Source organism: Accipiter gentilis, chromosome 5 (genome assembly GCF_929443795.1).
Source record: "Accipiter gentilis chromosome 5, bAccGen1.1, whole genome shotgun sequence".
NCBI classification, from domain to species: domain Eukaryota; kingdom Metazoa; phylum Chordata; class Aves; order Accipitriformes; family Accipitridae; genus Astur; species Astur gentilis.
The window spans coordinates 8,371,954-8,390,629 of record NC_064884.1 but is presented as its reverse complement, the minus strand read 5'-3'; the positions used below and the strand labels follow the sequence as shown (position 1 = coordinate 8,390,629).

The 18,676-nt window shown below is 55.5% G+C and overlaps 4 protein-coding genes across 8 annotated transcripts; 1 reads left to right on the top strand and 3 right to left on the bottom strand.

Moving 5' to 3' along the window:
* Nucleotides 1–7: 7 nt before the first annotated feature.
* On the bottom strand, nt 8–9,490 carry ARCN1 (archain 1). Of its 2 annotated transcripts, none has more exons than XM_049799350.1 (10): nt 9,401–9,490; nt 7,552–7,815; nt 6,671–6,850; nt 6,207–6,412; nt 5,490–5,651; nt 4,624–4,789; nt 3,159–3,306; nt 2,725–2,833; nt 2,356–2,560; nt 8–1,767 (listed from the first exon to the last, which is right to left on the bottom strand). In XM_049799350.1, exons 1-10 carry the CDS (start codon nt 9,401–9,403, stop codon nt 1,678–1,680), a joined length of 1,533 nt encoding a protein of 510 aa, XP_049655307.1. In that variant the 5' UTR covers nt 9,404–9,490; the 3' UTR covers nt 8–1,677. The 2 variants fall into 2 exon arrangements, with proteins under 2 accessions (XP_049655307.1, XP_049655308.1); XM_049799351.1 differs by lacking the exon at nt 9,401–9,490 and adding an exon at nt 9,045–9,244.
* A 144-nt stretch (nt 9,491–9,634) lies between these two features.
* On the top strand, nt 9,635–14,060 carry IFT46 (intraflagellar transport 46). Of its 2 annotated transcripts, none has more exons than XM_049799369.1 (11): nt 9,635–9,694; nt 9,773–9,982; nt 10,056–10,183; nt 10,907–10,981; nt 11,093–11,186; nt 11,609–11,737; nt 12,153–12,271; nt 12,682–12,748; nt 13,029–13,089; nt 13,376–13,461; nt 13,837–14,060. In XM_049799369.1, the coding sequence occupies exons 1-11, from the start codon at nt 9,638–9,640 to the stop codon at nt 13,930–13,932; spliced, it is 1,122 nt and encodes a 373-aa protein (XP_049655326.1). In that variant the 5' UTR covers nt 9,635–9,637; the 3' UTR covers nt 13,933–14,060. The 2 variants fall into 2 exon arrangements, with proteins under 2 accessions (XP_049655326.1, XP_049655325.1); XM_049799368.1 differs by having other exon boundaries at nt 12,150–12,271.
* A 744-nt stretch (nt 14,061–14,804) lies between these two features.
* TMEM25 (transmembrane protein 25) lies at nt 14,805–16,689 on the bottom strand. Of its 3 annotated transcripts, XM_049799364.1 has the most exons (6): nt 16,486–16,689; nt 16,119–16,403; nt 15,594–15,884; nt 15,210–15,494; nt 15,022–15,108; nt 14,805–14,915 (listed from the first exon to the last, which is right to left on the bottom strand). In XM_049799364.1, exons 1-6 carry the CDS (start codon nt 16,655–16,657, stop codon nt 14,842–14,844), a joined length of 1,194 nt encoding a protein of 397 aa, XP_049655321.1. In that variant the 5' UTR covers nt 16,658–16,689; the 3' UTR covers nt 14,805–14,841. The 3 variants fall into 3 exon arrangements, with proteins under 3 accessions (XP_049655321.1, XP_049655318.1, XP_049655320.1); XM_049799361.1 differs by having other exon boundaries at nt 15,594–16,403; XM_049799363.1 differs by having other exon boundaries at nt 15,022–15,494.
* A 615-nt stretch (nt 16,690–17,304) lies between these two features.
* On the bottom strand, nt 17,305–18,331 carry TTC36 (tetratricopeptide repeat domain 36). Its single transcript, XM_049799380.1, has 3 exons — nt 18,095–18,331; nt 17,730–17,918; nt 17,305–17,624 (listed from the first exon to the last, which is right to left on the bottom strand). Exons 1-3 carry the CDS (start codon nt 18,201–18,203, stop codon nt 17,356–17,358), a joined length of 567 nt encoding a protein of 188 aa, XP_049655337.1. The 5' UTR covers nt 18,204–18,331; the 3' UTR covers nt 17,305–17,355.
* Between the last annotated feature and the right edge of the window lie 345 nt (nt 18,332–18,676).

The following is an 18,676-nucleotide window of genomic DNA, read 5'->3' as shown; positions in this document are numbered from 1 at the left end:
AGCCAGCTCCTTCGACAATACTCTTTATTTGATTAAAGACTTGGTATTCTCCGCGTACGCGTACACTGGAATGTGCTCTATTCCCTAGGCCAGTATCGTACAGGGTTACAAAAGTGGGGTGATCTCAGTGCAGTGGAAGTATTACCATCCAACGAATTTAAGAGGAAAAAAAACCTCCTTGGATGCTTGAACCAACCTCGACTCCATTTTAAAATCATACAGACAAACAACTCTCGCACAGGACCCCATTAATAGGATTTGTCGCCTACTTCGCTAGGGAACAGGGTTTGCTCTCCCACCCTCCCAGGACAGGGTCAGGGTTGATTTCCTCTCCGGTGCTGCCGACAGAGGAGAGACCACGAACTTCTTTGGCAGAGGACCCCAGGGGAAGTGAGAGACACTCGCTCTCACAGCTACGCTCTCTGGGGAGCGCAGCACACGTGCTTTTAGGGCATTTGCTCTCCGTCTGTGTGCTCGGGCCCTCTGGCAGCAGCTGGCGTGCTCCCCTGCAAGACCTTGCCAGGGGCCAGTTCAGCTCTCTGTGACAGACCCCAAGTCAAGCAGGTGAGATGAGTTCTGAGGGGAGCGCAGGTCCGTGAGATGAGGCAAATGACACTTGTGAGGCAGCAAGAGGAGGAACAGCTCTGGGATGCCCAACACCACACTGGGGTGCTGCTCGCACTCACATCAGCCCCCCCACCCTGGTTTTTGGGAAGCCCGCATTTCCTTCTTCCTCCATCCGCAAGCGCTGAGAAAGAATGCTACTTTGAGACATCCTGACACCCAGGCTGGCCGAGTAACCCACTCTCCACATCTGCTTGCACTGAGGCAGGCAAGCCATCAACCTCCCATGACACCAAAAGGGCACCGGGAAGGACAGGCAGCTGGTCCTAACCTAATTAAACTGCCTCCAAAGCCTGGCCCAAAAGCAGCTGCAGCAGACAGTGAGCCTGTGCACAGGACAGTCCCCTCTGGACGCTCTCCCCGCCGCAGCAGGAGCCAGAGCATCCGAAGCTGCAGACTGTGCCACCTCAGAGCCCTCCCCGAGCCAGAGAGGTGAGCCCAGGTGTGCAGCAGGGCCAGAGAGACAGCAGTAACTGTGCAGGGTGAAAGGACCCCAGCGCCGAGTCCCTCCCACGCCCCTGTCACAACCCCCCTGCCTTTGAAACTGAGGCCAGCTTGCTACGCTTCTACCAGATGGAGGGGTCTAGAGAAGCAAGGCAGCCCCACACCCGTTATCTTAATGCCTGCTTTCATTATCGGAAACGAGAGTTGAAGGCCGAGGAGAAATCAAAATGGCAGCACCAACAATGGAACAGTGTGTGACGCTTCAAAAAGGAAGAGAACGATGTCTGGTAGGCTCTGGGACTGAGCTCCGGTCATCTTCAAGGGAGAAGGGGACGTGTCAAAGCCAGGTTCTCTGCCGAGATCTTGCTCTTCTGCCGGCCGGTAAAAATCTGCCAAAGAAATTTGTAGCCTTTCCCCCCCGTGAGCATGTCAATTCTCTGCCAAAAATGTCTGTGACCCAGGAGTGCTGCAGATGGCAGGCAGAGCCACGCGTCTTAGCAGAGAGGGGGCTGCGGCGTTCCCAACATTCAGAATAAACTTCGGCCTTTTTTTTTTTTTTTTTTTTTTAAATTTAAAAATTTCTTCCTTTGCGATTCCCCATGGCTGGCATTACAGGATTTCATATTTATCCACCAGGAAGGTGGTTTCAGTAGAAAACCTTACAGGGCTGTTCCCGTCTACCTGGGTCACTTTGGTAACCTGCAGAGACAATGGGCAGAGTTAGCTCAGCATTGAATGCTGCTCGCCACCACAGCTCCGCAGCGCTTTCCAATGCCAGGACAGTCACGAGGACAGAATCAACCCAGCACTTTCAAACCACAAGTCAGCCCTGAAAGAAAGATCTTTGTTCTCAGGAAACCTGAAAACAGGAATGATTTCCTGCTGTAGCTGTGTCTCTGCTGAAAGCTGCCCATGAGGAGTTAAGCAGCAGTCGCTAGCTACAGTTCAGCAGGGACAGACAGTCATATGCCGAGAAGTGTTTTGGCTCGGAAGGCTGATGAATTCTCTGACAAAGTCTGAGGGGAATTAAAGATTACTCAGAGGCATGAAGGCACAACTGAAAACTGCAGGTGAGCTCCGGGAAGCTGAAGTTGCCAGTGCTGTCCACTGGCACTCCTGAATCGGGCCAACAGAGAGGCAACCTAATGCCGACGCCTAAGCCTTTGCCAAGCGGGACAGCAGGGCCCACATGCCACAGCACAGCCATTTTTAGCCAGCGGGTGACTGAGGCAGCTCGAAACAGGCAAGAGTGACATCACACCTGCAGCGTGCCAGCAGCGACCGTACCTGTATGTTGCAATAGTTCTTTTTGGAGACGAAGGAGACTTGCACTGGGAAGAAGTCGTTTGGCTGCCCTGCTATGCTGAACTCCAGGCTGCCACTCTTGTTTTTGGCATCTATCACTGGCAGGCACCACTCGAGGAGATTCCTCCGGCTGTCGTGGCGATACTCACCATCAATCTCCCCAATCACTGGGGCGCCGACACCAGACCTAGGGCAGGCAACAAGAAGTTACAACAGCTTGCCTCCACAGAGCTAACAAAACGCTTGTCAAGCCCATCAGCTTGGCCAGACCTGCAAACCAGAGAGGGGAAGGAACTGATGGGATCCAGGATGGCTCTCGTTAGCACTGCCTGGACAAGGAGTGTTACTTACGGCAAGGGGATGGTGATGATCACATCATTCAGCTCTAGGCTCTCCTCTTGCAACTCATATTCAATGTTAACATCGCAACTGTTCCCACTTTCTGATGGCCAGCAGTTAACTGAGGGCACAGAAACACTATGCTGAACCACACCAGCTTTCTACACAGAACAGGCTTCCAAAAATTTGCTGCGCTTTTTGTAGTGCATCAAGAAATTCTGACTTGAAGAAAAGCCTTGTGTTTTCTTCAAGAGTATTACAGAAAACGGATGCTGCCGAGAACAACAGCTACTATCCAATGGAAGACCCACAGTTATCTCTGACATCTCACGAGGTGCCACACTCCAGAGGCAGCCCAGCTGCTGCAAGGCAGGCTACAAGCTGGCAGCCCGTGGATGAACATCAGCCTCTTCTGCCTGAGCCCCCAAAGGCACCCTTGCACTCACTTGTCAATGGAATGAAGGACTCTTCCGTGGTCTGCAACCTCCACTTCAGCACACCCACATCACTGTTAATAGGGAATGACTTCTCTGGGTTCTTCAAACCAATCTGCGATTCTGCGGTGAAGAGCTTCTTGTCCACATTTGGATGAGTCTGAAAGGGGAACATATGCCCAGGCTGTAACTCTCAAGCCTAAGGAGAGAACCCTATGCAGGTAACGTGGGTTCTAGGAAGACAGGCCTATGCATCCCAGAGTATTTTCCCTGACAAAATACACATCAGTTTTGCTCCTGGCTCAGAAGCCCAACTGGAGCACATCTGCTTATCGACTTGGGATTCCTTCCAGAAACTGCTGATCCACTAAGAAGAATCCACACCACTGCTGTTTTTACATGCCGCTGAGCCAGAGACTCTAGCAATGCATCTCCTGGGCTGATACCTACAGAACAACTATAACAACTCTTAAAAATCTCAAAGACCACCCTGAAGACCCACAACAAACACTTCCCCTGAAGAAAAACCAACCTACTGCTGCTGGGAAGAGCACCCTGAAACCGCAAAAAGACTACTTTCCCCAGCAATCTCAGTGGGTATAGATGTCAGCAGCCAAACTCAACTTAAGTATTCTATCTTCACAACAGCAACCGTAAGCAGCTTTTTAGAGGCAGAGGATTGTTGCAAGTCAACGTTCAAGTTGCACTAGAAAGACAGGAGTCAGCACTGGGGTTGATCTTGTCTTCCACCTGAAGCAGCAGATGCGACAGCACTGTTAGGAACTTGCTCGTGAGATGTGCCAATAAAGAACCTGCTACCATCTGAGCAGACCTGCAGCCACCTAGCTATGTACAGACAAGCTTTTGGCAAGGAGGAGGAGGAGGGAGCAAAAGAGTGTATCAAAGCAGTGCAATCTCCAGACCAAGAAGGTCACAGAAGCAGACAGGGAGAAAGGGGAAGGCATGTCTCTTCAGAATCTTCTGAGCTGCTGTCGCTGGCTGCAATCAAGGGCTCCAGCAATTGTCTCTGACACAGCAGTGACAGGACACAAGTGACCCCGAGAAGAAATGGCTTTCTAGATAATAAATTAATTCTTCATTCTAATACTCCCACTCCACAACTAAAGCTCACATCATATGAATGAGCAGCAGGCAACACACCAGGCTGCTGCAAAGTCCAAGTGAGATCAGATGGCATGCCAATGTGCGTTACTCAACAGATAAGGCTCTGAGGACAGGAAGGTAAGCACGTGCACGAGACCAGATTTCTCAAGTGAACTTCAGTCTTTAGAGCACGAGCTGGCCCTGCGTTTATGCTGCAGTTAACGTCTGCTGTGACTACTCCCATTTTCAATGCATTCACTGAGGCGGCTTGGGCAAGAACACGGGACAGTAACACGCTCAAGTATTTTCAATGTTTTGCCCTGGAGAGCAGCAAAAGCACGTTCAACAGCACGGGACGCCAAACAGGCTTTACCTGTAGCTGCACTCCCCTCTTGTCTTCATTTTCTACGTGCAGGCGAATCCGTGCAAACTTTTCATCGGAAATGTGCAGCATGATCATGCCATGCAGCTCCATGTTCTGCAACCCTCCGTCACGGCCACAAGTCAAGGAAATTTTCTCCTCTATTTTCATGTGCACGCTAGACAGACAGAAAAAAAGCAGGTATCTCAAGCCCTATGCTTGACATCTAACAGGCAAGATGAGAGATTAGCACTCAGCAAGGACAAGCTACATGTAACGTGCAGGTGCTTCCAAGAACGTGATGGCCCCAAACGGAATACCGTGGACGGCACAGTGGATGCTAATGCTTCTCCAACAGGTTAACTCAGGGGCAGGCAGGTCTGCAACGGATGGAAGCCCAGATAAACAGCAAAGATACAGCATCTCGATGTGCTGTTCACTCAAGATCCGTCTGCCATACAGCAGCATGGCTCATGGCACTAAAAGGTTCTGAATTGCTACTTGTAAAACAAACTGCAAACGATTCCATCCTAAGCCTCAATAAGGCAGGAACTCTTTGTGTCTGGGCAACAGGAAAAACGGCAGCTATTTTAAGGGAAAAAAGCATAAGAAAATTCCCAAACTCAGCTAAACAATGGATGTACATCCCACGTTAGTTAAGGTGATGCCTCATCAAACTAGCCATCTGCTTTTTTGCTGCTGTGCTTTCCGAGATTTTGCCCACCATCTTTTAAAATTAACAGGCTGCGTGAGCACAAAGAACTGAACAGCAGGAAAAAGCCTGTTCTGAAAATGAAAAAGGAAGCTAACTCACAAAGCAACATGTGCATCGCAGAGAGCTGTGAGGAGACCGCTTTCAATACAAGGACAGTACCTACCTCTCCATGTTAACAGGAGGAGCAAGAACTTTGGCTGCTTCTGTAGAGCGCTTGCCTACCGAAGTCATGATATTTTCTCCTTCTGATTTCAGCTTGTCCACAAAGTTGTCCACCTCCTTCCCCTTAGCGCCAAGTTTCAAGGCTTTGCTGGGACCTGAAGGCCTAAACAGAAGGTGTAAGAATCTCCAAGTCAGCCCGTGGCAACAGATTCCTCCTTCCTCAGTTACCTTCCAGTGTTGCAGCTCTACTACCTCAACAATACAGTGTTCACCTCAGCAGCCTTTTTCTAGGGGAGAATGCGCACAGAATTGACGATCTTACATGTAGGGTGCTACAGTGTAATTTAGATCTGGACCCAGTTCCGCATATTATGAGCAGCTGGGACCTCTTTCTCACACAAAATGAGAATCCCATTGCTCATCAAAGACTCCAGAGAGACTAGGGGATGCAACTGTGGTACACAGCACCAAATGCTTCTTAGTAATAAAAGGGGGGTCTTGAGAACATGCAATATATACCGGCCTACAAGCAGCCACATTAAAGGCTCACAGGTCAAAGCTAAGGGGAGGCTTTACAAAGGCATGACAATCTCTACCTGCCCAGTGACCGAACGGAGGGCCACACAGACAAAGAACCCGCGTTAGAGAGCCTTTATTTGGGCACGTCGTTTCAGCCACGGCCAGCTCCAAGAACACTCACTCCCTACTGCACACCTACCTGGCAGGTGCTGGTGCCACTTTGGGCTTCTCTGTCTCAATGATGGTCTCTGTGATCATTGCTGCCGTCGTGCCTCCAGACACAGCTGAGCTACCAAAGCCACCGAAACCTGGCGCCTTTTTGCCCTGTCTCTCCGCGTCCCTCCTGGCCTGCTGCAATTCCTTCGCTTTACGGCGCATCTCAGCTTTCGCTTCACGTTCCTGAGTCTGAAGCAGAAGACAAGAGGCTGATAGAGCTTTGCAATCTCAATCTTACTCTGCACAGCAACTAAGTGCACTTGCCCCTAAACTCTTTGCAAAGAACAAGGAAACAAGAGATGGGCATTTAGTTTACAGGAAAGCTAAATAACTTTATGACCCTCAACAAAGCGGAGTAACACCTTTGTATTAAAAAAAAAAAAAAAAAAAAAAGGCAGCGTTTCCCAGACAGGGTACCTCATACCAGACTTGCAGTTTTTCCCTCACCTCTCGGACAGCTCGGAACACCTTTTCTTCATGCGAGTCCATCTCAGTGAAGGTCCGAATTTGTGCCAGGTTTACATTCTCACGGTAGCCCAGGGCAACAATTTCATCAAAGGCAAAAATCAGGTCGAAGCAGTGTTCGGAGATCTCGTTCTCCTCCAGAGCTCGACAATATTCAGGGATCTAGTTAGGGGAAAACATTTTAAAGGAGTATCCGTAGACAATACCACACAAGCATTTTCTCTCTACTATCCCCAGACCTCACAGCTGCGCTAGACCCTCCAGGAGAGCGGCGCTCCACCAAGCTGCTCTTTGTGACTTGACATCGTCGATAAACAACAAGATGAAGTTTTTCCGTTATTAGTTTTTCTCCACTAAGATACTTATAATACAACCTCTTAGCTTAATTCTAACACTAACTCAGAGGAACCCAAACACACGTTGGGGCCAGTGAATTTCCTGAAGGTCCTTTGCTTGCATGAAGACAGCCGCACAAACTCACTGCTTAGAAATTCATATAAAGCAGCGCTGTACTTCTAACAATCCCATACGGTAAGGTCACGTTATTTTTCAGAGGAATACAGGTGTTATCTTAAGAATACAGGGAACATTTAATGCTAAATTTACAACATCCCCCTTTTGGTCTCACTAGTTGAAAAGTAACCGAGAGGGGTTTTTTTTGGTTTTTTTTTTTTTTACGTGTTGTTCAAAAATACCACCGAAACATCAAAGCTTACTTCCAGGTCAGGAAGAGGCCCTGGAAAATCAAGTCACCAGGTGGAGGCAGACAGCAATTCAGCACCAGCTCACCAACAGGTTCCCTTACAACGGCACTGTTTCAGGCTACACACGTGCAAACTCTGTATTAAGCGACACACGCTTACCACTCTAGAGAAGAGTCGGAGTGTTTCTAGGTCTTCCAGGATGTTGCTGTTCTTGGTGGTGATCAGCACCATGTAGAGCTTCTCCATCGGCTGATAGACATACCGCACGCTCTCTGTTTCCACAAAAGTGTGCTGCTTCCCCGTGTTCATCAGCTTCGGGAAAGCTGCCAGCAGCCCCTCGATGCGGGTCCGAGTCATCTCTACGAACTGCCGGGAGACGATGGCCTTCCCCGCCTTTGTGCAGACGGCTGCTGCCAACAGCACCTGTGGAGAAGGCAAGTGGTGGTTAGCTGGGCCTCCCACACCACACAGCCCTGGCAAGCCCAGCACGGCATGAGTCGCTCAAAGAAAGGATTGCTTCCAACTACATTTCACCTCCACGCGTACCACGCAGCCAGCTGATTCTCCCTAAACACAATTCAGTCTTTTTCTGTGACCAGCACCAGGAACTGAACTATACTAAAAGCAGAGCTACCTCTGCTTTTCTCTCTTTCCAGTTGGTTTTCTGTTCCTGTGTTATCCTGAATGAGGGCTCTCAGTGCTCCCATTGGGCAGACGCAGTGCATCACCCCATTCCTACACACACGGGGTGTAACACCGCCCCCCCCCACACAAACACACTTTAGGGGAGGCTCTAGGTTATTGAGTTTTCTGTCAGTCTGGCCCCAGCTTACAACTAAATGCAAGAGTGTTGTAAAATGTGACGTTTCCTCCCAATGCCACATTTACAGTAAAGCCAGGTTAATAAAATATTGGCAGCTATATTAATCACAGCCCACGGATGACTCTCCTGGGCATTTCAGGGATGTTACCACACCAACAATCAGAAGATAGTAAGGCAATTGCCAGCCTACGTTTTCTCATTCTCTCAGACTACCGAGGCTTCCTCCATACATTTCTCTCCTGTAGATCAGCTTCTTAATTAACTTTGTCAGGATGAGGCAGTTTCTGCACTGAAGATCTTTTAAATCCCCAACCGCTGTTATTAACAGGCAAGTACCAGAAACTCTCACACACGGACCAATTTCAAGTCCCACCTCAGCCCCAGGTCGACAGCACCTGGGATGTGTGCCTCAAGAAGACTGCCAGGCTCTTCCTGGACTGCCCTGGGGCCCTGCAGCTCGACAGCTCAGGGACAAACATGTCCTGAAGTACTGGGAGATCAGAAATAAGCTTCCTCTCTCTAAGTACTCCCCCAAAGCACTCGGGCCGCGGTGCGAGAGAACCGGACAGCACCAAGGATCCCGCTGCAGCGTGAGCGCAGCTTCTAACGGAGCACCGTGTCAGCCTTTGCTGACCCAGATCGCCGTCAAGCGACGCTATGGATGGCCAACAAGGAGCAGGACTGGCTCTGAGAGAGAAAAAGCTCAGAGCGTTACACTCTGCACCACTACGGGACCTGCTGGCCATTCCCCGCGCCCGGCTGCACTCGGCGACGAGGGGACGCCCCTAATACCCCAAACGACCTTTATAACAAGCGTAATGCCGCGTACCTAAGGCTGCGGCCACCAGCTCCTCTGCCGAAGGGGCACCGCGGCTCTGTAAGCGCTGCTCCGCCGCTGTGCGCGTCCTGCTCGCCCCGGAGGCGGGCAGAGACGGCGTGCCTGCGCCCCCCGAGGGCTGCCGGCCCCAACTTCGACTCCCCGGGGCGGCAGAAGAACCCGCCGCAGCGCCCTGCTCTGCCCCGCCAGGCCACGGGGCTCCAGAGCCGGCCTGCGCCCAGGCCTGAGCGAGCGGCGGGCCTAGGGGCCGCGGCGGGAAGGGGCCGGCCCCCGCCCCCGCCTCGCTGCTTCCCCGAGCCCCGCTCTGCCCCGCGGCGGCGAGCGGCAGGCCGCGGGCGGGCCCTTACCATGGCGGCGGCGGCGCTGGGCTCGGCGCTCGCTCCCTCGGCGCTCCGCGTCCCCTCGGGCAGCCCCACAAGATGGCGGCGCCGAGCCACGTCCCCAGCCGGAAGCACCGTCACGCACGGCGGGGCGGGGCGGGGCGGTGTCCCGGCGGGCGGCGACCCGCACCCCGCCCGCCAGGGGGCGCGGCGGAGGCCGGGCCGCTCTAGCCGGCTGAGGGCCAGCGAGGCGGGCGGGTCGCCATGGCGACGGCGGCGGGGCGGTGGCGGGGCGGCATGGCGGAGCGGCGGGCGCTGGAGGTGAGCGGGCCGGGGGGCGGCGGGTCCGGCCGGGCCGGGCCGGGCCTGGCCGTCGCCTCACCGCCTCCCTCTGCCTAGACCCGCCCGGTCGAGAACCAGCCGTACGACGAGAGCCTGGACCTGCCGGAGGCCGAGGAGGCGGGAGGCGCGGCGGGGAGGCCGGCCGCGGCCCGCTCGCCGCGGGCGGGGGGCGCGGGCCGCCCCCGGGGTTCCCGCCGGCCGGGGCTGCCCGGGGCAGGGGGCGGCGCGGCCGATCGCAGCAGCGACGAGGAGGGCAGCGGCGGCAAGGTAGGAGCGGGGCCGGCGGCGGGAGGGGCGGCCCGGTAAGGCGGCCCGGTGAGCCCCGGCCCTTTTCGCCTAGGAGGAGGCGGCGGCCCGCTCGGCCCCTGCCGCCGCCCTCAGCGAGGAGGAGGACGACTCGGAGGAGGAGGATTCCTCCGAGACCGACTCGGAGGACGACTCCGAGGAGCACGGGGCTGCGCTGGAGGGGTAAGTGGCGCTACCGGCTGGAGCCCGGGGCCGGGGCCCGATGCCGGAGTCTGGTGCCGTAGGGGCCCTTTCGGCTCCGCTGGGGTGCTCGAGATCCCGCGAGGGCGAGCGCGGCCGTAGGCAGCGGGACAGGCAGCTCTTTCCTCCTGGCACCCCGGAAAAAGAGGTGCCTTCGTGTGACAAACGGCAGCCACCCGGGGCGGCTCCTCGGTCAGTCCCCAGGCCCCGCTTTGCTGTGCCAAGGCAAGGCACAGCTGGGAACGACCGAGGGCGCCAGCTAGCCTCCTGTCTCAGCTTCAGCCCTGCCTGACAGTGGGTGGATGCCCAAGAAAGAGGAGGCGCATCTCAGACACATCGTCCATCTCCTGATAATCCTCCTCCTTTTCCACTGGTTATCAATGCTGAAACCGTTACTAAATCCCCGAGTTGCTGTCCTAACGCCTGCCTTTGTGTGGAGCTCTCATCCACTTTTTGGCAGCTCCTGTACAAGTCTTTCTGAGCATAAGCAACAGTCCATCGCTCAAGGGCTTTTTCTGGCTAGGAGGCCTAAGGCAAAACATGGCCCAATAGTGGTTTTCCTGTGCTGGAAGTCTTTAAGAGAGGACTGACTACCTGGTGTTTCAGGTTCCTTCATGATTGCCTTGCACACTTGGGTCCCCCTTCTTGCTTGTACAGAACCTACCACACATTCATCTTTGCCCGCGTTTCTCTTCTTTTCTTCAGTGACTTCAATCTAGCGGATTATGACTACCTGCCAGTGTCTTCTGAAATCAAAGAACTCTTTGAGTACATCAAGAGGTGAGTGCGAGGGGTTTTAGCCCACTCTTGGCTCTCCCTTGTGTCAATTATCGTGGCAAGCTTGGCAGGACAGTTCAGAGTCACCCACGCTGTGGTGGTGTTTTTTTCCAGGTACACTCCCAAAACAATAGAGATAGAGCACAAACTGCAGCCTTTTATTCCAGACTTTATTCCCGCAGTTGGAGACATTGACGCGTTCCTAAAGGTACAGTCGCTTCAGGTTCCTCTATACGTCCTGCTGCACAAGCTGAAGCAGAATGTGGCATCAGTGCAAGAGGGGCAGTTGGGCTGTACAGACCAGAGGTGGCTGGTCTGCCCCTGCAGTGGTGCATACCCTTGCCCTGCGGTGTCAGAGGTAATGTTCTAGAGATCTGGGAAACTATGCTCAGTGGTTCAGTCACCCTCTCAAACAGCACATAAGTCATTTGGGGTGAGGCCTGCTTTCTCCCTTGTCCAATACCTTGTGCTTTTTGGGTAGCACTGTACTAACACCTCGTATTCAAGAGAGCACACCTACCACTTCCTTTTAGGGTCTGATTTTTCAATGGCAGGGAGGTTCCGTACAAAATACCCCAACTTCCCCAGCTCTGGACTCCTGTATAAGACAGGGTCTCTGTTTATCTGCAGGTTCCTCGTCCTGATGGCAAACCTGATAACCTTGGCCTGCTGGTCCTGGATGAGCCATCGACCAAGCAGTCGGATCCCACTGTGCTCTCCCTTTGGCTGACGGAGAACTCCAAGCAGCACAACATCACTGTGAGTCGCAGAGAGGGAGGGGGCACTTGCTGCACACTGGCTGCAGCAAAACCATTGCATTTTACTTTTGCCTCTGTGACTACAATGTTACAGCACAACTGGTAACTTGGCTTTAAAAGCAGAAAAACCTAACCTTTTTCTTTAACCCATAGCTTTAAACTGCAACGGACCTAAAGGCAAGTCTTGGTACAGACTTTGGTTCCCTTCAGGTGAAGCTTTGTCTCCTTTTGGTTGTCAATACCTGAGTTTACTTGGTGTTTTGTTCACCAGCTGCTCTTCTGTTGGCAGAAATCAGTCAGTATAGTGCAACTAGGAGAGAAAAAATGCATGGTTAATCAGGAGCGAACACATGGTTTGCAAAAAAGCCCTGAAACACCGCAAAATGCTTCCAGGTTTATATTTCTGTTTTTAGCAGCAAATAAAAGTGAAGAGTTTGGAGAACGCAGAGAAGAACCCCAAAGCCATCGACAGCTGGATTGAAAGTATCAGTGAACTGCACCGTTGCAAACCTCCTGCCACAGTCCATTACACCAGGTGAGCCGTTACGTCAGCTCGCCTTCAGATACACTCGTACAGCGTAAGCTCAGGTCAGTGAGAGGCTGGTAGCAAAGTCTCAGAGCGCTGAGTAAAACTATCAAAATATCTCTGAGAGGGAGAAGACTTGCTGACTCTCAGGATAGCCCTACCATGCACACTGTTTCCTGCTCTGCACTTCTCTTGCCCTGCGTAACTTGGGTTAGTTTAACAGCTAGCACACAGAACTTGTCACTTGGCAAGCTTAGGCTTGTTTTGATACATAAAAATGCCCACATCAACCCCCAGCAGGTGTGCAGCGCTCTCTCAGTTGGTTAGAACGGAGCCTGTCCCATTTACAGCTGTCTGGCAGTAGGAAGCCATTTCAGTTCTGTGTGATCCTGAAGTTCATGTCTTTTCCTTCCTGGCAGGCCAATGCCTGACATCGAGACCCTGATGCAGGAATGGTTGCCGGAATTTGAGGAGCTCTTGGGAAAGGTATGTTGTCCGAGCGATAAGCAGTTAGCACAGTGCATGGTGTTAGACACCATCTTCCATGAAAGCTGGGTTCCTGCTCTGTTTTGAGCTCTTTGCCCACAGCCCGGCCTGTTCAGGTTTCTTCCTCACTTACTGTTTCTCCCTTGCCAGAAGACAGGGGAGCAGTCCAGTGCCTGAATTCCCATCTGCTGCCCCTGGCCTCTGTGCTCAGCCTGAGATCAGCCTGTGCTCTCGGGCTCTTGCCGTACAGGAGCAGAGCTGACAGCCTCATCTATTCCAGGTGGGCCTCCCAACTGCAGAGATGAACTGTGACCTGGCTGAATACGTCGACATGATATGTGGTAAGCAGGGGAGGCTGTGCTGAAGATGCATGCAAGTGTGCTGCTGGCCTGGCGCTGTCTCACTTAAAGCAAGAGACCTCTAGGTGCAGGCTCAGCCCCTACTAGTCGAGATCATTCTCTGTTGCCTTCAGTAGGAAGCAGAATCTTGTACTGCAGGCGCCTGCGGTCTTTGATGAGTGAAGGCCTAAGTGATCATGGGCAGTGGGAAGCTCAGCCTTTACTTGCAGCACTCTGTGCAGGGCGGTGCAGCCCAGATGCTCTCACATGCTTCTGTTCTTGCTTGTAGCCATTCTGGACATCCCTGTGTACAAGAGTCGGATCCAGCCTCTGCATGTCCTCTTCTCCCTCTACTCGGAGTTCAAGAACTCGCAGGTATGCAGCTCCAGACAGGCACTGCTCACCTGGCTGGAAGCATTGCAGAGCTCCTCTCCTTACATTTGGCTTCCCTGTGCTGTGCGTGTCTGTAAAGGACTGGTAGGCCATGATAAAGGGGTCCAAAGAAAGTTTTCTAAGCTTTTCCTTTCCCTGGTACCTCAACATTACACAAGGAGCCTCTGATGTGCTGGAAGGCACACAACGTTAAGTTTAGCAGTCCAGAGTAAGCCCAGAATGCTTTTTGTGCCAAAGTTGGGGCGACTGCTGAGCCCACAGCTCAGACAGCAGAAGTGGCTTGCGTTTTCAGATGCACGCCTGTAGGCTCATTCACGAGAGTCAAGCCATTGCACTAATGCATTCCTTCCCCTGCAGCATTTCAAGGCCCTGGCTGATGGGAAGAAGGGCAGGAGCCCACCATCCAACCTGCCTTCACAAGCAGCAGACGCAGAAGTGTTAAGCTTTACTTGAAGCTTCATGTTAAACCCTCGTCTCCTGGATCAATGTCTGCCGCTGGACATCAACCTTGGACCGCAGCAGCCTGTGAAGCAGTGCAGGGCACTTCAGAAGCCTTCTTGGTTTTATAGATACTGCTGAGCTGTCCTGCATTCACAGAGTAGGACGTTACTAATCAGATTGCACAAGCTGCCTGACCACACTCCATTTTTTACTTGTTCCCAAAGAGTTCTGTATTAAACCAGCTCTTCCCAATGGCAGGCTCCCTGTGCTGTAGATGCTGCAGAGCAGAGGCTCCTCGAGCGCACGCTGTGAGTGCTAGAGCAAGTAGGAATGAATTCCATGCTCAGACACACCACTCGGATCTGCCCGGTGTGTTCTCAGGTCTGATCTGGGGATCTGGAATCTCCTCTACCCTGTATTGTTGAGCCCCTTTTTTTCTATTCTCAAGCCCCTTAGCTGCTGCCAAGGAGAAATAACCAGCGCGGCACCACAGATGCTTGAGTTTAGTTTATTGCTTTTGGGAAGAGTCTTTCCAGCCCCCGCCATGCTGCTTGCCCACCCATCTGCCACAGCTCTGGCAGGGGCGGGGAGGATCATGCAGCAAGCAGGCCACAAACCTGCTAAAGCAAGGCTGGTGCTGGGCCTTACCCCAGGAGGAATCACAGCGCTAGCAGCTTGGCAGAGCCTGGCTATAAACAGCTTGGAGGAGTTTTGATTATAATAGTCCATTCGTAAAGCGCACGGGCTACATAAAACATGCCTTGGCTAATGGCGCAGCTGCCATGACCTTAACTTATAGCTGGGGGCTGGTCAGTGCCTGCCACCCAGCACGGCCTCCCCAGCACCCTCGGCTGTGCTCCTCCAGATGCTGGTACGTACCTGGGGCCGGGCAGCCCTGGCTCACAGGCACCACGCTGCGTCTCACAGCCAGATCTCGTCGCTGCTCATGCTGGGCACTTTGTAGATGCGCCCAGACATCGGGAGCTGGACAAAACCTACAGGACAAAGACAGCTCATTGCCATCACCTTTTGGGGCAGCTGTGGAGGCCAGGGTCCCCGTAGCATGGCTTTTGGACTCCTTGCCCACCTACGCCCCCTCACCGAGCTTGCTGAGGACCAGGAAGTTCTCTGGCCCCGGCAGCGCACCCTCCTCTCCCCTGGCACCGGTTTCCGCATCCACAGGGGCATCTGCAGGGAAGTAAAGGGGTGAGAAATGGGACGTTTAGCCCTTGCCTGGGCAGGGCCTGTGGCCTCACATGGCCCTCTGCACCGGCACCTTGGGGTCTTACCTCTGGCCTGCTGCGCGAGGTCACCGAGGCGCAGGTCGGGTGGCAGGGACCGGGTCTGGCGGGGCAAGCGCGTGCCCCAGGGCTGTGGGTGCTCAGAGCTGCTGCAACGGGACCACCGGCTGAGCTGGCTGATCCCTTCTGCTCGCCCCTCACCTGGCGCTGTCTTGGGCCAGCGGCATGCTAGGCAGGCGGCACAGGAGCCCAGGCTAAGCAGGGCACCCAGGGCCAGGGCCGCTCCAACAGTGACGCCCAGGAGGGGCAGCTCCACACGGGCATCCAGCAGACCTGCACAAGCAGCGCAGCCCCCCTCAGCACCCCTCTGCAGGGCTGCTGCTCCTCTGCATCCTGCCTTTCCCCCCCCCCCCCCCCGCCCCCAACACCTACCTGGGGTTAGGAGGGAGGTGGTGGTGATGCCGACACTGTTCGTAGCGCTGATGGAAAAGTTGCCAGCTGTGTGGCTGAGGTGGATGCGAAGCGAGTGGTTGGCCAGCGCCTGGTAGCGCGTGGCACCCAAAAGGAGGAACTCGGAGGCGTTGGCCATCACCTGCCCATCCTGGTCAATCCAGGTGATGCTGGCAGGTGGGTTGGCTTGCACCAGCACAAAGAGTACTAGAAGGAGTCCAGCGCCCTCGACCTCCTGGTAGCGGGCATCTGCCCGCAGGATCTCCGGCTTATCTGGGCAACAAACACAGGCAGTGAGATGGGCAGGAGGGATGGGGAGGGGGCAGCGGGGGTGGGGGCAGCACAGCCAGGAGTGCTCCTCAGCCATGTTTGTGCAGGACTGATGAGATGCTGCCCCACGACAGCTGTGATAGATGCAGGTCATGGTACCGCTCTGGCTGGGCAGCAACCCCCCATGCACCCTCCCCACACCTCCAGCTGGAGCAGGGCTGGCGCTGCGGACCTTACACTGCACGTCGAGGAGAACGGAGGCGTTGTAGGTCTCACCGGAGGCCGGGTCTGTCAGGGAGCAGTTGAGCTCACGGTCGGTGCGCCGGGCGGTGAGGGTGAAGGTGCTGGCAGTGCCCGCAGCCGAGCAGTTTGCCTCCTGCTTCCGGCCGTCGAGGTACCACGTCAGCGTGGCACCGGGGGCTGGCCGGGGGGCCCGGCAGGTGAAGGCATGGCTCTCCTCCTCCAGCAGCGTGCACACTGCCAGCGGCTGCCCGTCAATGGTGGGGCCCAGCTCCCCCAGCCCTGCTGGAGAGCCCGTGGCACATCAGAGCCGCAGTGGGGTCCTGCTGCCAGGGCCGCATGCCAGACCCCACCACAGCCTCACCTGCTGAGCAGAGCACCGGGAGGCCGAGCAGCAGCAGCAGGTAGGCAAGGGCAGCCCCCGGCCACCCCCTGGGACGCCCCATGGTGCGCTGACTGCGCTCAGCGCTAAGAGAGAGGTAGGTGGAGCAGGCACATGGGGCCATCCCCGCGTTGGGCCCCCGGCATGGCAGCATGCAGCAGGGCAGGAGGATGCAGCCGGGCTGCACCTTACCTGGATCATTGCTGCTGCCGCGTCCAGCCTAGCCCGCAGTGCGGCTCTGCGCCTGGGCCCCAGCACGCAGGGCCGAGCATGCGGCACAGGGGCGGTCCCCAGCGAGGCCGCCAGCATCCCTCTAGCTGGGCCCCCGCAGCCGCCTTCCATGAGCGGGGCTGGTGCGGCGCATAGCTGCTGTGGCTGCAGCGTCTGTCCTGCCGCCTGGGTGGCCATGAGCATAGCTCTGGCGCACGTGAGAGCGGCTGGAGACCACCCAGCCAGGGCAGGGGACGAACACCGCCATGCCCCCCATCTCCGCCCTTCAATGGAGGGGGCTCAGCGCCCTGCTCGGCCCAGCCTCACACCCACGGGGAGACCCATGGCAGCGGGGCTGTGTGCACACGGGAATAACGCCACAACTATCCCCAACGCCGCAAGGAAAGCCCAAGTGCCAGGGACACAGGGAAGTTTATTGGGGGTGGAGCAGAGTCAAGAGCAAGTCACAAAGCAAGGCACTTCGGGAATTCCTGGCCCCAGCTGTCAGCCAGGAGGAGGAGGAACAGGATCTCGGGCACCAGCGATGGATCTGCTCTGGCGGCCAGGACGCGCTCACCTGAGCCACCCTGGGAGCACGGCTCTGCCCAGCCCACACGCCACCTCGCCCATCTCCTGCCCATCTCACTCGTTCCCGGTGCCGCCAGGGTTGCGCAGCCGCCCCAGCATCTCGCAGAGCATCTGGTTGCAAAGCGCCGCGTAGGGGTTCAGCAGCACCAGCTGCCGCCGGGCAAAGGCGCTGCCCAGTCGTGCTGCTCGCTCGAAGTCCCGCCGGGCATCTTCCTGGCGGGCTTGCAGCTGGTGGATCAGGCCGCGTTGCACGAAGCTTTGGCAGGCAGCGTGGCCACAGCCCCGGCTCAGGCAAATGGCCATGTCCAGGTCCCGCAGGGCACCTGCCCAGGGCGAGAGAGGCGTTGGGGTGGGCCTGACTTACCGGGGGACTGCCCTGAGGTACCGGGGGGCTACTCGCAACCTGGCCGCAGCAGCGCTCTGCTCACCTGCCACATCCCCCCGCAGCCGCAGGGCCTGGGCCCGGTTGTTGTAGCCTGAGGCACGCTCGGGCAGCAGGCGTATGGCCTCGCTGAACCGCTCCAGGGCCGTGCTCACGTCTCCTGACTCAGCGGCAGAGACGCCCTGCAGCTCCAGGTCCCGGACCTGCTCCAGCAGCTCCGGTGCAAAGGCTTCCCCTGCGGTGGCACGAAGGGGAGGCCTTGGCCAGGGAAGCGGCCAGCACCAGGACACCCCAGGGGGTGCAGCCCCACTGCCCATCCCGCAGCCCCCATCCCAGCACACAGGGTCTGGCCTTGGGCAGGGGCTGCTCCCAGCTGGCAGAGCCGCCTCGCCTCACCTCACCTTACCTTACCTTCCTCCTGGGCCTCCTCCTCCTCCTCGTCCAGCCCAGGGATATCCCCAAAAGGGGTGCTGGGGTTAAAGATGGTCTGCAGGACAGCCCTGTCGTTTGCCGTGGCCATGGTGCCCTCTGTACTGAGACCCCGTGTCTGGGCACCGGCGGGCTGCCTCCAGCAGGTTAATGTTCACACCGCTGGCACCACATCACCCTTCCCTGTCCTATCCCAGCCCCGGCGTGAGGTCCCACCGCCTGGCCGCTTACTGGAGGCAGCGACCCAGCTGGAAGACCCGCAGCTTCCCACAGTGACTTGCGCATGCCGGCAGTAGCGAGCCAGAGCCAAGCACCTTTCTGCTGAAAACCCACTGCTGGCACTGGCTGCCGGTAGTTTCCAGGAGGAGCATCAGCGACATGGGGGAAGTGGCTTCTCACCCCTCAAGAAGAAATCGAGAGCAACCCTCTGCAGCAATAAACTTGACATGTTTATTAATTAAACTATCACTTAAATAAAAAAAAGTGCATAGAAAATAAACATGTTTAAAAACTCCTTTTTTTGTTTTTTACAACTATGTACACATTTTTATTTTTACATTCAGT

Bases quoted from the DNA above. Each gene is read 5' to 3' on its own strand.
- TTC36 (XM_049799380.1), bottom strand. From the start codon at position 18,203: ATGGCCACGGCAAACGACAGGGCTGTCCTGCAGACCATCTTTAACCCC. The intron at 17,919-18,094 runs GTAAGGTAAGGT...GTGCCACCGCAG, and splicing joins GGAGGAGGCCCAGGAGGAAG to GGGAAGCCTTTGCACCGGAG. The intron at 17,625-17,729 runs GTGAGCAGAGCG...CGCCCTGGGCAG, and splicing joins GCTGCGGGGGGATGTGGCAG to GTGCCCTGCGGGACCTGGAC.
- IFT46 (XM_049799368.1), top strand. From the start codon at position 9,638: ATGGCGACGGCGGCGGGGCGGTGGCGGGGCGGCATGGCGGAGCGGCGG. The intron at 12,272-12,681 runs GTGAGCCGTTAC...CCTTCCTGGCAG, and splicing joins GCCACAGTCCATTACACCAG to GCCAATGCCTGACATCGAGA. The intron at 13,462-13,836 runs GTATGCAGCTCC...CTTCCCCTGCAG, and splicing joins CGGAGTTCAAGAACTCGCAG to CATTTCAAGGCCCTGGCTGA.
- TMEM25 (XM_049799361.1), bottom strand. From the start codon at position 16,657: ATGCTGCCATGCCGGGGGCCCAACGCGGGGATGGCCCCATGTGCCTGC. The intron at 16,404-16,485 runs GTGAGGCTGTGG...GCTCTCCAGCAG, and splicing joins CCCGGTGCTCTGCTCAGCAG to GGCTGGGGGAGCTGGGCCCC. The intron at 14,916-15,021 runs GTGAGGGGGCGT...TTTGTCCTGTAG, and splicing joins CCTGGTCCTCAGCAAGCTCG to GTTTTGTCCAGCTCCCGATG.
- ARCN1 (XM_049799350.1), bottom strand. The intron at 5,652-6,206 runs GTAGGTGTGCAG...CCTTCTGTTTAG, and splicing joins GTGGCACCAGCACCTGCCAG to GCCTTCAGGTCCCAGCAAAG. The intron at 4,790-5,489 runs GTAGGTACTGTC...CTGTCTGTCTAG, and splicing joins CCTCCTGTTAACATGGAGAG to CGTGCACATGAAAATAGAGG.